General features: G+C 35.1%; 1 protein-coding gene across 2 annotated transcripts in view; it reads left to right on the top strand.

Moving 5' to 3' along the window:
• efl1 (elongation factor like GTPase 1) overlaps positions 1 to 15,224 on the top strand; it is a 115,780-nt gene that overhangs the window by 17,023 nt on the left and 83,533 nt on the right. For both annotated transcript variants that reach the window (XM_058780364.1, XM_058780365.1), the window contains exons 12-13: positions 477 to 576; positions 14,770 to 14,924. In XM_058780364.1, coding sequence (XP_058636347.1) covers positions 477 to 576; positions 14,770 to 14,924 — 255 coding nt within the window. The remainder of the gene's footprint in view (positions 1 to 476; positions 577 to 14,769; positions 14,925 to 15,224) is intronic.

Raw genomic sequence — 15,224 nt, forward strand, 5'->3', positions numbered from 1 at the left:
ATATAGCTGCTCAAGAACCCGGTAGAGCTAAAAGTGGGTTCTTGATACGCAGGTTGTTTGTGAAATCTAAAGTGCATTGAAGAACCTGTAGTTGATTAAACAACTTTTGCAGCCGTCTGTGGTAAAAGTTGCCAGGGGGCATTTGTTTCTCCAGCTTTCAAACAGTTCCGACAAGAGTTTGTGTAAATAGCAGGATGCTTTTAATTTCGTGTGGCCTCAGGCTGAGGTTTCTTTGAGCTCGTGCATTAAAAAGACGAGCGCTCCTCAATTCTGGCTTAGGGTTTGTAATATCACGCTTTAAAGTCGTTTCTGATGGCGCTTAGGTGTGAAATTTGTTTGATTTCGTATTCATATGAAAAGACCGCACCGTGTCCCATCCGTATTGTTCAAAGTCCGAATTGTACAATTACATTGGTGTTGCTGGCATTAAATAAGACTTCTTTAATCTGTTTGCTCTGTGTGTTTGTCCCCTGTAGCATTTCTAGATTGTTCGGCTGATGAGACGGCGCCGGTAATCGTCTTTGTGTCAAAGATGTTTGCTGTGGACTCCAAAGCTCTGCCGCAGAACAAACAGAGGTATTGAACTTGCAGATGTGTGTCTTCATGTGTTATTTTAAGCAAATGTCTGTTTTTTATGTTGCGTGCTGTTATAGAGTGATAGAAACATGGCCTGATTTGATACAGGGTTATTATAGTTAACTATTTCTATTCAATCAACTTGTTTTATTTTTATTTATTATAAAAAAAAAATAACCCTCTAGCACTTTCGTTCTCTATACTTTTTTGTTCTATTTACTTGTTTTCTTTTTTTTATTTTATATATATATATACAGTGAGGAAAATAAGTATTTGAACACCTTGCTATTTTGCAAGTTCTCCCACTTAGAAATCATGGAGGGGTCTGAAATTGTCATCGTAGGTGCATGTCCACTGTGAGAGACATAATCTAAAAAAAAAAATCCAGAAGTCACAATGTATGATTTTTTAACTATTTATTTGTATGATACAGCTGCAAATAAGTATTTGAACACCTGAGAAAATCAATGTTAATATTTGGTACAGTAGCCTTTGTTTGCAATTACAGAGGTCAAACGTTTCCTGTAGTTTTTCACCAGGTTTGCACACACTGCAGGAGGGATTTTGGCCCACTCCTCCACACAGATCTTCTCTAGATCAGTCAGGTTTCTGGCCTGTCGCTGAGAAACACGGAGTTTGAGCTCCCTCAAAGATTCTCTATTGGGTTTAGGTCTGGAGACTGGCTAGGCCACGCCAGAACCTTGATATGCTTCTTACAGAGCCACTCCTTGGTTATCCTGGCTGTGTGCTTGGTCATTGTCATGTTGGAAGACCCAGCCTCGACCCATCTTCAATGCTCTAACTGAGGGAAGGAGGTTGTTCCCCAAAATCTCGCAATACATGGCCCCGGTCATCCTCTCCTTAATACAGTGCAGTCGCCCTGTCCCATGTGCAGAAAAACACCCCCAAAGCATGATGCTACCACCCCCATGCTTCACAGTAGGGATGGTGTTCTTGGGATGGTACTCATCATTCTTCTTCCTCCAAACACGTTTAGTGGAATTATGACCAAAAGTTCTATTTTGGTCTCATCTGACCACATGACTTTCTCCCATGACTCCTCTGGATCATCCAAATGGTCATTGGCAAACTTAAGTCGGGCCTGGACATGTGCTGGTTTAAGCAGGGGAACCTTCCGTGCCATGCATGATTTCAAACCATGACGTCTTAGTGTATTACCAACAGTAACCTTGGAAGCGGTGGTCCCAGCTCTTTTCAGGTCATTGACCAGCTCCTCCCGTGTAGTTCTGGGCTGATTTCTCACCTTTCTTAGGATCATTGAGACCCCACGAGGTGAGATGGAGCCCCAGTCCGAGGAGATTGACAGTCATGTTTAGCTTCTTCCATTTTCTAATGATTGCTCCAACAGTGGACCTTTTTCACCAAGCTGCTTGGCAATTTCCCGTAGCCCTTTCCAGCCTTGTGGAGGTGTACAATTTTGTCTCTAGTGTCTTTGGACAGCTCTTTGGTCTTGGCCATGTTAGTAGTTGGATTCTTACTGATTGTATGGGGTGGACAGGTGTCTTTATGCAGCTAACGACCTCAAACAGGTGCATCTAATTTAGGATAATAAATGGAGTGGAGGTGGACATTTTAAAGGCAGACTAACAGGTCTTTGAGGGTCAGAATTCTAGCTGATATACAGGTGTTCAAATACTTATTTGCAGCTGTATCATACAAATAAATAGTTAAAAATCATACATTGTGATTTCTGGATTTTTTTTAGATTATGTCTCTCACAGTGGACATGCACCTCGATGACAATTTCAGACCCCTCCATGATTTCTAAGTGGGAGAACTTGCAAAATAGCAGGGTGTTCAAATACTTATTTTCCTCACTGTATATATATATATATATATATATATGTAATATATAAAATAAAACCTTGCTATTTGTACTGCGTTAGGCTAACTTACAACTTGCATTTGTCACAGCACTTGCATATCATTGCTCTGTTTTTGGTTTGATTGCTTCCATTGTCCTCATTTGTAAGTCGCTTTGGATAAAAGCATCTGCTAAATGATTAAATGTAAATTATAGTTAACTAAAACTGAAGCTAAATCTAAAATCAAAACTTGAAAAAAAGATTTTCGATACCTGAAATTAAATAAATGTTAACTGAAATTAAATATTTTATATTTCAGTTAGTTGTCAAGGCAAAATTTCTCATTTTAAATTAAAAACTAAAACTGAAATACATAAAAAAATAAAAAAAACTCAATTGATATAAATATATATAAACTACTAAAAATGACAAAAACACAACAAAATTACTAAAACTACATTTAAAGTGAAAACAAAATATTAATAAAAACTATAATAGTATCTCAGTGATACTTAAATAACACTCTATTATTATTATTATTATTATTATTTATGTATTTTCTGTAATATATAAAATTCTCCAGCTTTCTCAAACTGGGGTTTATAAGGCAACTGCAGAGGGTTCTTTAAATTTATAAAAACGTAAAAATGTATTAAAAAATAATTAAAAAAAGAAAAATTACTAAAAAGACTTACTAAAAAGATATTAAATAATTATTTTATTCGTTACTGTGCATGTCATGTCATCATTAACATGAACGTGTGAATGTGTTGGTCATTATTGAATTAATATCTTAAAATCTCGGGGGAAACTTTGAGTAAATATTTTAGGTTAGAGTTGTTCAGCTGACAAAGAAATTTGCAATCCCTGCCCTAGTGAAATAGGACATCATGGTGAACCACTTATCACTTTGATGAACTTCAGTATGAAAATTTTGTTGTTTTTTTTGGTGCTGACAATTGTTGCACATATGTTTTGGAGAAAATAAATTGTTTATTTAATTTATTTCACATTTTATAAAATATAATTCATTTAAAAATGTTTTGTTATTATCTTGAATATATATTTCTAGCATGGCACATGAAAAGCTGTATCTTGTAAAACACTATTTACAAAACTATTATAAAGTTGTTTAAAAGGTCTTTAACTTTTTGCTATACCAGCTAATGGCATGTGAATAAAAAAAGACATAAAAAGGTATTTTTATTAATACTAAGCCTGAGGAATTCAAATTTCTGACACTATGCGAACTCAGTCTGTCGTTAAGCTTAAAAACTAGTGCGCAGGATCTGTATTCTTTCTCGTTTACATTATTTTTCTTAGAAAAGCCCCCATGACAATGGGATTATTTAGCATTTTATCCTGGATATGTGTGGCAAATGCTCTTGGATGTTGTTTTGTCGTACGGCATCACATACAAAATGAGCCTTTCTGTCTCTTGTCACATAGATATGAAGACACATTATGATTTTGTTTTTCATATTTTTGTTTTGGTGGCTTAATGTGAGGAACATTCCACATATGTGTCTCCACATTGCATTCTGGAGTAAACAGCCTTTAGGCATGATAGATAAACGTCTGATGGTAAATCTTCCAGGAAAGAGTCCGGACAGATGTTTTCTTTTGTAGATGGTTTATAGGACTTTGATTTGAGTCGCTCGCATAATTTACATCAGTGAAGATTAGACTGTCATTCCGACTCAAACCATGTGCTACTATGTTGCAATTCCTAAAATGATTTATTTACTTGCGTTTGCCCTTGGTGGGTGTTCACTACACACATTGATCTTAGACTGTGATCTGTCCTGTGATGGAAGGATTTGTATTAACAGAGTGTGAAATTAATATCAATTAAATCAAAAATCATTCTTAAAACCTTAAAGCCATTTTCTCAGCTCAGCAGTGTTGGTGTAGCTATCGAGTTGTGGTTTTGCAGGGTAGTAGGACGTTTAAAGGAAATCTTTGTGTTTAAAAATGGATATAATTGATCCTGATTGATTTCCTTCAGCTATTCAGTAGCAAAAGGTTATTCCAGTACTGTGTATACTACCAGTCAAAAGTTTTGAATAATTAGGATTATTAAAAGTAATTAAAAAAAAAAAGTACTCAAATAATGTTTATTTTCCAAAAGTACATTGCTGTTCTAAATTTTTGGGTCGGTAAGATTTTTAAAAATGTTTTTAAAGTATGTAATGCTCATCAAGGCTGCATTTATTTGATAAGAAATACAGTAAAAACACAAATATTGTGAAATATTATTATAGTTTCAAATAACAGTGTTATATTTGAATATATAATGCAATTTATTCCTGTGATGCACTGCTGAATTTTCAGCATCATTACTCCAGTCTTCAGTGTCACATGATCCTTCAGAAATCATTCAATTATTATTGGTGCTCAATTATTAATAATGGTTCTTATTATTATCGGTGTTTAAAACCATTTTGGGTGGTTAATATTTTTGTTCAAATATATTGAAATGAAAAATTGGGAAAAATCAGTTATTTTAAATTGTAATAATGCTTTTCTATTAAATTTATTCATCTTTTTCGATTAAATAAACACAGCCTTTGGGAGCAGAAGAGACTTCTTTCAGAAACATTAAAGAAAAATGTTAATTATTTCCAAACTTTTGACCAGTATTGTAAAAAAAGTACATTATAACATTCAATGGATATAAAAATGCTAGTATTTTTTCTAGTTACAGACTAGAAAATCCTGTGGGATCTTACTCATTTCCCATTAGGATTCTTTTAGGTTTGGTTCCAAATGATAAGAGAAATTCCAGAAGGAATCCTGTGTACATTTCTTCAGGCTTTTGTGTAGGACGAAAACTCTAGGATCCTGAATAATAGATCTGTGTGTGTATGTTTAAGTTTGCTGTAGCCCTTGGGTTCTACAAACTTAATGGACCTTGGCCAAACAGTGATGTAGCAGTTGATCGATACGGCACCGAGCTCGCTCTGTGTGTATATGTGTGTGTGAGCGCAAGTTTGTGCTGCTGTGTTTTTCCTTTGTTGCTGGACTATGAGAATTGATATCCTACGGTCAAGTTGCTGGCTTAGATCCTGTCCCTGTTGATGTCCTTTGTGTCTGGACTCAACTGAAATATGTTTTTCAGCTTTCAACCTAAGTAAGGTGACGTTGTGTCAGCGCTGAGGAACAATGCCCGTCGCAGATCCAAGAGCGGACGCTAGATGGCGCTCTCAGCCGCGTCAGACTCCTCACATGACCCTGGATCTGAGGACATGAGCTGCTCAGACTCTTTGTTCTGGAGTCAGTGTGTCAGTCAGCTCGCAGACGGGAACAAAAGCACACGGCCCCTTTAGGACTGACCTCGGATCAGACGTTTTCTATTATTCATTGGGCCGGGTGGAACTGTAAAATTAAATTAGATGGTGTTGCAGCTAATTCAGTCAAGTGGATCTTTGTTTCCATCTGTGTCTTTTTAAACATTCCACCCACTCACAAAATCTTACACTTACATACGTGATTCGTCTGTCCGGTGTTTTCAGCCCTTTTGTTCTCACATTTTGTCTTTCTTCTCACCTTCTCCAGTAGGTGACAGCCTGGAGTAGAGGTGGGTGGTATGACCAAAGTATGATTAATATTAAATCACTATAATGATACATATATAATTATTTTTTTAATTAAGATAGCAAAGAAAAATGGTTTATAATTGGGGAAAAATATTTTTGGATAACATTATTATTCTTTTAATATATATGTATGTGTGTGTGTGTGTATATATATATATATATATATATATATATATATATATATATATATATATATATATATATATATATATATATATATATATATATATATACATATACATATATTCCAGGCTGATTTTGTAGTTCTTTAAAAACATATATATATTATTTAATAGCAAAAATGGCTTAATCATCCATCACAATGAGAAAAACCAAAGAATATATTTCTGATGTGCAGCAAAAGATAATTGAGCTTCACAAATTAGTAAAGTGGCTTTAAGAAAAGAGCTAGAGCAGTGAAAATTCCCGTTTCCACCATCAGGCAAGAATTTCCAATCAACATAAAATGTTAGGAAACTGCCTGGAAGAGGACATGTGTCTATATCGTCCTAATGCACGGTGAGAAGGAGAGTTTCAGTGGCTAAAGACTCTCCAAGGACCACAGCTGGAGAATTGCAGAAAATTGTTTGATTGTCAAACAGCACCTACATCACCACATGTTGTTTGGGAGGGTTTCAAGAAAAATTCTCCTCGATCATCCAAAAACAAACTCCAGCATATTCAGTTATCAGACACAACTGGAACTTCAAATAGCACTGGCTTCTATGGTCAGATGAAACTAAAAAATTTTAGCAGCAAACACTCAAGATGGGTTTGGTGAACACAGGGATAAAAAGTACCCCATGTGTACAATGAAATATACTGCTGTATTTTTGATGTTGTGGGCCTATATTTCTGCTGGAGGTCCTGGATATCTTGTTTAGACACATGGCATCATGGATTCTATCAAATACCAACAGATAAAAAATCAATAAGTGACTGACTCTGTTAGAAATATAATAATGGGCCATGTTTGGATCTTCCCACCGTACAATAATCCAAACACAAACCTCAAAAACAACACAAAAATGGGTCACTGAGCACAAAACCAAGCTTCTGCTGGCCATTCCAGTCCTCTGACCCGAACCCTGTAGAAAATGAGTGAACTGAAGAGAAGAAGCACCAACATGGAGCTGTGAATCTAAAGGGTCTGGAGTGATTCTGGATGAAGGAATGGTCTCTGATCTCTTGTCAGGTGTTCTCTAACCTCATCAGGCATTATAGGAGAAAATTTAGAGCTGTTAAACTGGCAAATGGAGGTTTCAAAAAGTACTGAATAAAAGGGTGCCGTTAATTGTGGCCAGTGTGTATTTGAGAAAAACATTTATTTCATAATGATATTTCCCCACATTTTAAGCTCTTATTATCCAATGAAAGGTTAGATTTTTGTGAATTTTTTTAAATAAAAGATCAAAAGGATTAACAATGCAGATTTATTTTCACAGCCTTCTTAGATCATATTTACCAAGGGTAGAGATATTTTTGGCCATGACTGTAGATATGTCCACCAGTTGACATGTCTACCGTCAGATGATATATACCATCCTGCCGCCCAGCCTGGAAAGATTTTTGAGGCCTTTGTTCTCACCCTTTGACCTCTCCCTCACTCTTTCATGTTGAGCGGGTAATCTTGACACTGGACAGTCAATGCTATGGCACGCTGATGTCAAAGTGAATTATCTGAACTTTAATGGGTGGAGAGACAGTTGCACTTTTAATCATTAGAAGCAGATGGCCTGGGCAAACCCGCACGCTGTTGTTTTGATAGAGGGGCCGTGGATCGTGTGTAGACGCTTGCAGGCTGCATGTAGCGTTTCTTCGGCTGCAAGAGCTCCTGTGTAGCATTAGACTGCAGATAATAAAATCCATGTTTGCGCAGAGCAGGAAGAGTGATTAGAGACGTGCATGTAACTGTCAGAACTCACACGCAAGAAACACTGTTCTGGAGCCAGTTGCTGTCTTGGCAGTGTTGAGATGGGAAACTGTAAGCTAGTTAAACTTTATAAGTCAAGATGAAGTGCTGTTTTCAGTTTGCTTTTGCAAGGTGATATCGATTAAGCCTTTAATGTTCACAAGTTGAACATTTTTACCTCAATTTCGTCAATTTCAACTTTTGTCATAATTATAACTTTTTAATCTTGCAATATGCCATGTTATTCTAAAATTATTGGTTTTTTATCGTGATTTTTTTTTTTTTATGCCTTAATTATATTATAATTTGGAATTTCTAATCCCATATCTGCTTTTTGTCTTAATTTCAACTAATCATAGACTTTTATGACTTTTTATTCTAAAATGTTTACTTTGTGTCATAATTTCGACTTTGTCATAATGACTTTCAATCTCATAAGTACGGAAGAGAATTAGGGCCAAGCAATAATAAAAAAATAAAACCATCTCGAGATTAAAGTTGTTAAATTTCAAGAAAAATGTCGAGATAAAATGCTGAGATTAAACTTGTTAAATTTCGAGAATTAAGTCATTATGCTTCGAGAAAAAAACTCGTTAAATTTCGAGAAAAAAAGTCAAAATAATATGTTGAGAATAAACTCTTTAAATTACGAGAAAAAAGTTGTTAAATTTCAAGAAAAAACTTGAGAAAAACATACTCGTGTCATGTTCATTTCATTTCATCTCATTTCATTTTCATTTTGTTCATCTTTTGACTTTTCGACTTTTTTCTCTCTTTTTTTTATCTCATGAATTTTTGGTCCTAATTTAGACTTTTTTTATGTTATTATATAACTTTTTGTGTCACTATTTGGTCCACCCTGATGAACGACAGTGTGTTATGAACTACGCTGTTATGTAGAAGTCAGTGAATCCTTATAGGGGACATTTACAGAAGTCTTATATGTACAATAGCTAGAATTAGGTGATGGCCATGCAAAACTAAACTATGATTCATTTTTAAGAAAACTTGATTGAAAGTTAATTCTTGAAGAGTGTAAAATATGTTTCCTTTAACTTTTGAACATACTTGCGAACAGCACCCGTGAATGTGTGCCAAACGACTTCTCTTCCCAGCGCCATCAAAACACCTTTTCCGCTGACTAAAAGAGACAGACAGTTTGAGCTGGATTTAGCACGGTGATTTTCAAACACCAATTTCCCTCGCCACTTTTGATGCTTAAATGCCTTCTACTCCGTGTGTTTCGAACAATGTCTAGCTCGATGGAGATCAACTCCATTTCCTTCGATTCTGCTAGACCCATCGAGGGATGAGTGTGATTTGTGAACGGAAAAAGAGTTGGGCCGCGGTAATGTACTCCTGTTTATTCAGTCTAACATCATACTGTTTCCTTCAATCAAGAATGCTGCGGTTAATATGCCACTGTATTTCGGCCTTGACTGCCAGCTCCCTTCTCTTCCCTGGCAAGTGTGAGGAAGAGATTCAGAGAGGAGCTGGGCAGCTCCCAGTGGCTCTTTACTGGGTTTGTGGGTCTTTTTATCTTCATTGTTTGCTTGTGTTCACTCTCTGTTGTACTCAGTCGCGTCTCACCCTCCTTTTCACCAGATAGACACTCTCTCTTGCTGTCTTTGTTTCTTTTTTTCCCATTCCTCTCTCTCTCTCGCTCTCTCTCTCTCTCTCTGTCTGATGTTTTTTCTAAGCTTAAAGCAGTCAGAGTCAGGGTATCCAGGCATAAAGTTTCTCCCTGACCTGAGATGATCTTTTTTCTGTCTCATGTCTGTGGAGTCTCTGTCCTTCACACACAAACACACAAACACATGGGTGTTTCATCAGCTACAGGCATTTTCATGTTCCTTTTGTTACCTTAAATCTACACAGTCTTAAAATAAAAATAAAAGTAAAAATGTTTGTATACATATATACATACATACACACACACACACACATATATATATATATATATATATATATATATATATATATATATATATATATATATATATATATATATATATATATATATATATATATATATATATACAAACATTTTACTTTTATTTTTATTTTAAGACTGTGTAAGACTTAGCAAGACAAATGAGTTGGCCGTTTTGTTCTAAAAATGCTTAAATTGTCATTTCCATTGTAGAATAAGTGGTGGTTTGAGATGGGAATGACATTTGTTCATTGCAGTTTAGGTAAAAAAAAAAAAAAAGACAATTCTCTTGTGGTGCATGAACTGTTGGACGGTGTTTGTAGACAACTAAAATAAATGAGTGAGTTTGAAAAGGTTATTTAAGGGAGTTTAATTTCTCTGGGCCAAAAGTGCCCATATTTAAAGAAACACCCATATATTTGTTTTCTTGGCTCTGTGAGTGAAGGGTGGGGGAGGTGCGGCGAGGACTGAAGGATGACAACATCTCCTGTGAGGACAGCTTTTAGCTTGTAAATGAGCTTTCCTTTCATATTTTCTTTCAAAACATCATATCTAAACGTGATCGTCCATAAGCACATTAGCCTGACAGCATCAAATGCATGTAGACGCTCCCACATCAGATGACCTTTGACCCTTTGGAGTGAGCTGCTAAAACTAAGTGAAGGGGGCATCACAAACACAAAGAGGCTGAGAAAATGGACATTAAGTGTTCGTTTAGAGCACAATGCATCTCAGATTTCAGCCTGTAAATTTGCGACGGCAGCAGCTGCTAGCGTTATACCCTGACCCACATTTCAAAGGCACCGTTCCAGCCTTTACATATCAAAACAGTGTTATTTAAGCAAACCCAGATATCCTGTGCTGGAGGGAGACTTTGGCAAAAGCAGCACTGCTACTTGTAGTTCATTTGATCCTTTGTCTTGATTTGATAGAGGCTTCTGTTGAGTGAGTTTTGTGAGTTTTACGAAACATGCCAAGAGGAAACTGATGTTTGCATGAGAGAATATTACATTTTAATAATAATATTTTTATGTCTTCGTTTGTAATGAAGTGTTTATTTAAAATCCATATGTGGATACCTGTTAGACTTGTAGTCTAAATAAAATTCCTACATGTCTATGTTTACGGAATTTTTAATGAAAACTTTCAATTCATTGGTGTGAATTTGAATTGAATTATTTCAGTTTATTAATTTGGAAAGGGACAGTTTTCAGTTTTTAACATAAACGTTTCCATTTAATGCATTGTACTAGATTTTTTCATCCGATAAACCAGATTGATTAACCGGAATGATTTAATTTATTGAAATGACCTAAAAAAAATAAATGATAAATATATATATTTGAATTGCCTATATACATAACTGTTTAGAAGTTTGGGATCAGCATTGTTTATTTATTTATTTATATTTTTTTCAGCAAGAAAATGTATCAAGACATTTATATTGTTATATTTATTTATACTGTTTTTCATGAAATTCTGTTCTTTTTAAACTTTCTATTCATCAAAAGGTTCCTGAAAAAAAACTGTATCACATTTTCCACAAAAAAATATTAAGCAGCACAACTGTTTTCAACATTGATAATAATAATAAATGTTTCTTGAGCAACAAAACGGAATATTAGAAGGATTTAAACATTTAAACAAACTTTTGAATGGGAGTATATTTTGGCAATATATTTTGCCCATTTAAACATTAAAAAAATACAAGTAGTTATGCATTTCTTTCCGTTCATTATTCCTTGGTTCAGTTTTTACATCCAGCCTGTCACCTCAGTTCACTTTGAGGAACTGAATGGCACAGGAACTGACATACACTCAGGTCAAGTCTGCTATTTTGCTCTCCTTTTTTCCAATTGAATGAACTACATCAGGAAACCTGCAAAGCATAAATGCATTCCTCCACCTTTGGGGTTGCCATAGCAATGATCAATGTGGGTCAGTGTGTGTGTGGTATGTGATTTGGCGTGTGGGAGTGTTGTCAGCCACTCTTACACATGCCCTGCATGGAACGCTAATATGTTGGCTCGTCTGATTGGCTGCTGGTGCCGGGGATTTTTATTAATGGCACAAGGCAGTCGGTAGGCAGAAAATTGGTTGGGCTGTTCAGTGCTCACATACACAGACTCAGATGTGTACATTATTAATAAAATTCTAATTTTGATTTTATTAGATCCAACAATGGTAGTTTGGTCAGATTTGTGTACTTTGGTCGTCTTGAGCCCAAGAGTTATTGATATGTCTAATTATTTTTATACAACATAATTGTGTAAAATGTAGATATTGAATTGGCAGATTTCCATAAGAGTTGTTTTCTGTGGAAAACATCTGTAGTTTAATGCCTGATGAAGTGTGTTTTGTAAGTAGATTGTGTGTTATGTGTACAGATTTAGAAACGATTTATATTTCCATTCCTCTGTCGTTTTTTTTTTTCTTCCCTTGAGAGTATTAAAAAACAATCCCTCTTGTGGTTTTTAAAGACTTCGCTGTAAGGTTCTGTACCCATTACTTCATGACCACAGTGGCCGAGCTTGTAAACGAGCTTCATGCTGTTTCCATTATTGCCAATAAGCGACACATTCAGACCTTTGAAAAGGAAAACATGACGATTCGGAGAAGGACTGAAATTAAACACTTGACACATGCAACATGAAATACTAATGGAGCGGAAGTTGAAAAAAAAAAAAGTGGAAAGTGGGTAAAAACCTATTGAGTGTCATTAAGACCTTAAACAGTTTATTTGTGGTTGATTTCGCAATTGTAGTTGCTATTGCACTGTTATTTAAAAAGAAAAAAATAATAGCTTTTAAAGTAGAGGACTTGAGGTTTTCCTCTGGACTGTGTCCTGTTTTAATCTAATTTATGCATCCCAAATGTGTGATTAATATTTCAGCATGGCAGTGTTCTATCAAATCATCGTAACTAGCTTTGTTTATGACTCTGAAGTTACAGCCTGCACTTTCCATGAATATGGTACACTTTGTTCCATTACTTCTTTAGCATTAGAGACACAAAGGTCAACTTTTAGACCCAGATTCCCAAGTTGTACCCAAGTTTATTTTAAATTATAATTACTTTTAAGTTTGGTCCCACACTAGCTAATCCCTATAGTGACCACTGCAACCATGTTTATTAATTTTTTTTATTTATTATTATTATTATTATTAATTTTTTTTTTTTTTTTACTAATTTTAATTTAATTAATTTTTTTTTTTTTTTTTACTAATTCATAACAATCGTAACTCTCTTGAGTCAGCCATACTACAAGCATCGTTTCGGTCAATACAGAGCTGAAACCTTTGTTACCAATTACAGCTTGTTTGGCAAGTATTTTGCAGAGTCATAAAAAGTAAACCCGATGAACTCCACAATCATTTCACTGGCGATGTCTTCCAACCAATTACTGCAAGTATGCCGTATAACTACATAGGATCTATATTTAGACGTAAATCAAAAGAAGTCACAGTAGCTGGCTGTTAAGTTCCTCTTGCAGCGTCCTTCTTTATGATTTGTTTATAGTCTGTAAGCAGCATTCGTCTGTCATCTCCTCAGATGGAGTCATCATTCTGCTTTAGATGAGCCCTTAATATATGTGGCAGCGGTTTGGAAGTAAACATGGTTTAAATCTTCTATTGGATCTACTGCTTAGCAGCATAAAAGCACATTATTAATGTTTTATGTGTTCTAGTTTCAAGCTATGGTAACTCTTTGGTATACTTTTGGTGTATTCAGAACTGAGCCAATTTTCCTTCCGCCCAGTTTGACTTTGAGCAATTAGAGATTTATATCTCAAACAATTGTAAGAGTTTGGTGTTCTATTAAAGCTTGTCTGTTGCTCCTTTTGTTCTTGTAATGGCATGTCCACTTCTTTTTGAAATAGAAATGCTTAAATCAATTCACTTATCTCTGCTGTTGAATTGGATGTCTGTGATAATGGCTTGCGCAAAAAGTGCCCGTCTTGGATTTTTAGGGGGTTTGGCTATTACTTTAAGGTTTTATGTTACATTTAAGGCACTGTAGTTGGTCAGAATTTTTTTTTTTTTTTCCGTGTTCCATGAATGATTTAATTTATTTGACCATAAAATTTGCACTAAATAGAGTCTAAAACATGGACTATGTCCATGTTCAACATCATTATATTTGGCATTCAAATAATAATAATATGCTATAAAATGACAAAAAATTGTGCAACGATTTATTACCAGGGTTGAGCAAATTAAAAAATTGACTTGAATCGGTTGGAATTGAATCGGACATATCCAACAGGAAGTTGAATTGTAATTAAAAAAATTGTCGGAAATTAAATCGACAAAAATACAATTATGAGAATATAATAATAATAATAATAGTAATAATAATAATAATTTGTTGTATTCTTATTATTTTTGTTCTCATAATTGTCATTTTGTCAATTTAATTTCCTTTAAATTGTATATTCAAATCGTAATTTATTAATAAAAATAAATAAATATAAATGATTAATAATAATCGTTTAATTGAAAAAATATGATGATTTTATTTTTAATAGCCTCGTTTGGCTTCATTTCCAATTTATTTCCTTATATTTGCTATTTACTCATTTTAGCTATCTGGGACTAATTATTACAATTATTTATATATATATATATAAACATACATATTGTTTCAGTAAAAATTGCAATTTGCTAAACGTATGCTTTTGCACATTTGTTTATTAACTGTTTGGCTTATTAATAATTGTTTTTAACCACCTATTTAGCACATCACACAATTCTATATGAGAGATTGACCAATGAATCACCGAACAGGTGACTCGGTCAGCCTGTAATAAAGTGCAGAGAAAAAACTACAGCCCGCAGTAGTATCTCCCACTGTCCAGTTGCGATCTAGCCAAGTGCGGTTCATAACCGTGCATTATGGTTTGTGATGTTTTCGTACCTCCAGGCCGTTGACTCAGGAGGAGATCGCCCAGAGAAGGGAACTGGCCAGGCAGCGGCACGCAGAGAGACAAGCTGCCAATCAGAGCGCAGAAAGCCCAGGGTCAGCTGATGCTGGAGGGGCTTCAACCCCAGCTGCCCCGGCCAGCGGTGCCGTCACAGGCAAGAGTTTAACCTGTTCAATGCTGCATGTGTGACAGTGAACGAGTAAATAAGCTGTCTTTGAGCTTGCATGTCACAGGCTATATTTCCTAAGGCAAATTCTGTACCATTAAGCTATCATGATATGTCTATTTCATACTTTGATTGTACCTGGAGACTTCTTTATTTGATATAGTGGTGGCCAAAATGATTATAACACTAGTATTTTCACCAGCTAAAAATGGTTTTAAGCCAGTTATTTCTATCTTTTGCTGTAGTGTGTCAGTAGGAAATATCAGTTTATATTTCCAAACATTCATT

This window comes from Onychostoma macrolepis, chromosome 07 (genome assembly GCF_012432095.1).
Source record: "Onychostoma macrolepis isolate SWU-2019 chromosome 07, ASM1243209v1, whole genome shotgun sequence".
NCBI lineage: Eukaryota > Metazoa > Chordata > Actinopteri > Cypriniformes > Cyprinidae > Onychostoma > Onychostoma macrolepis.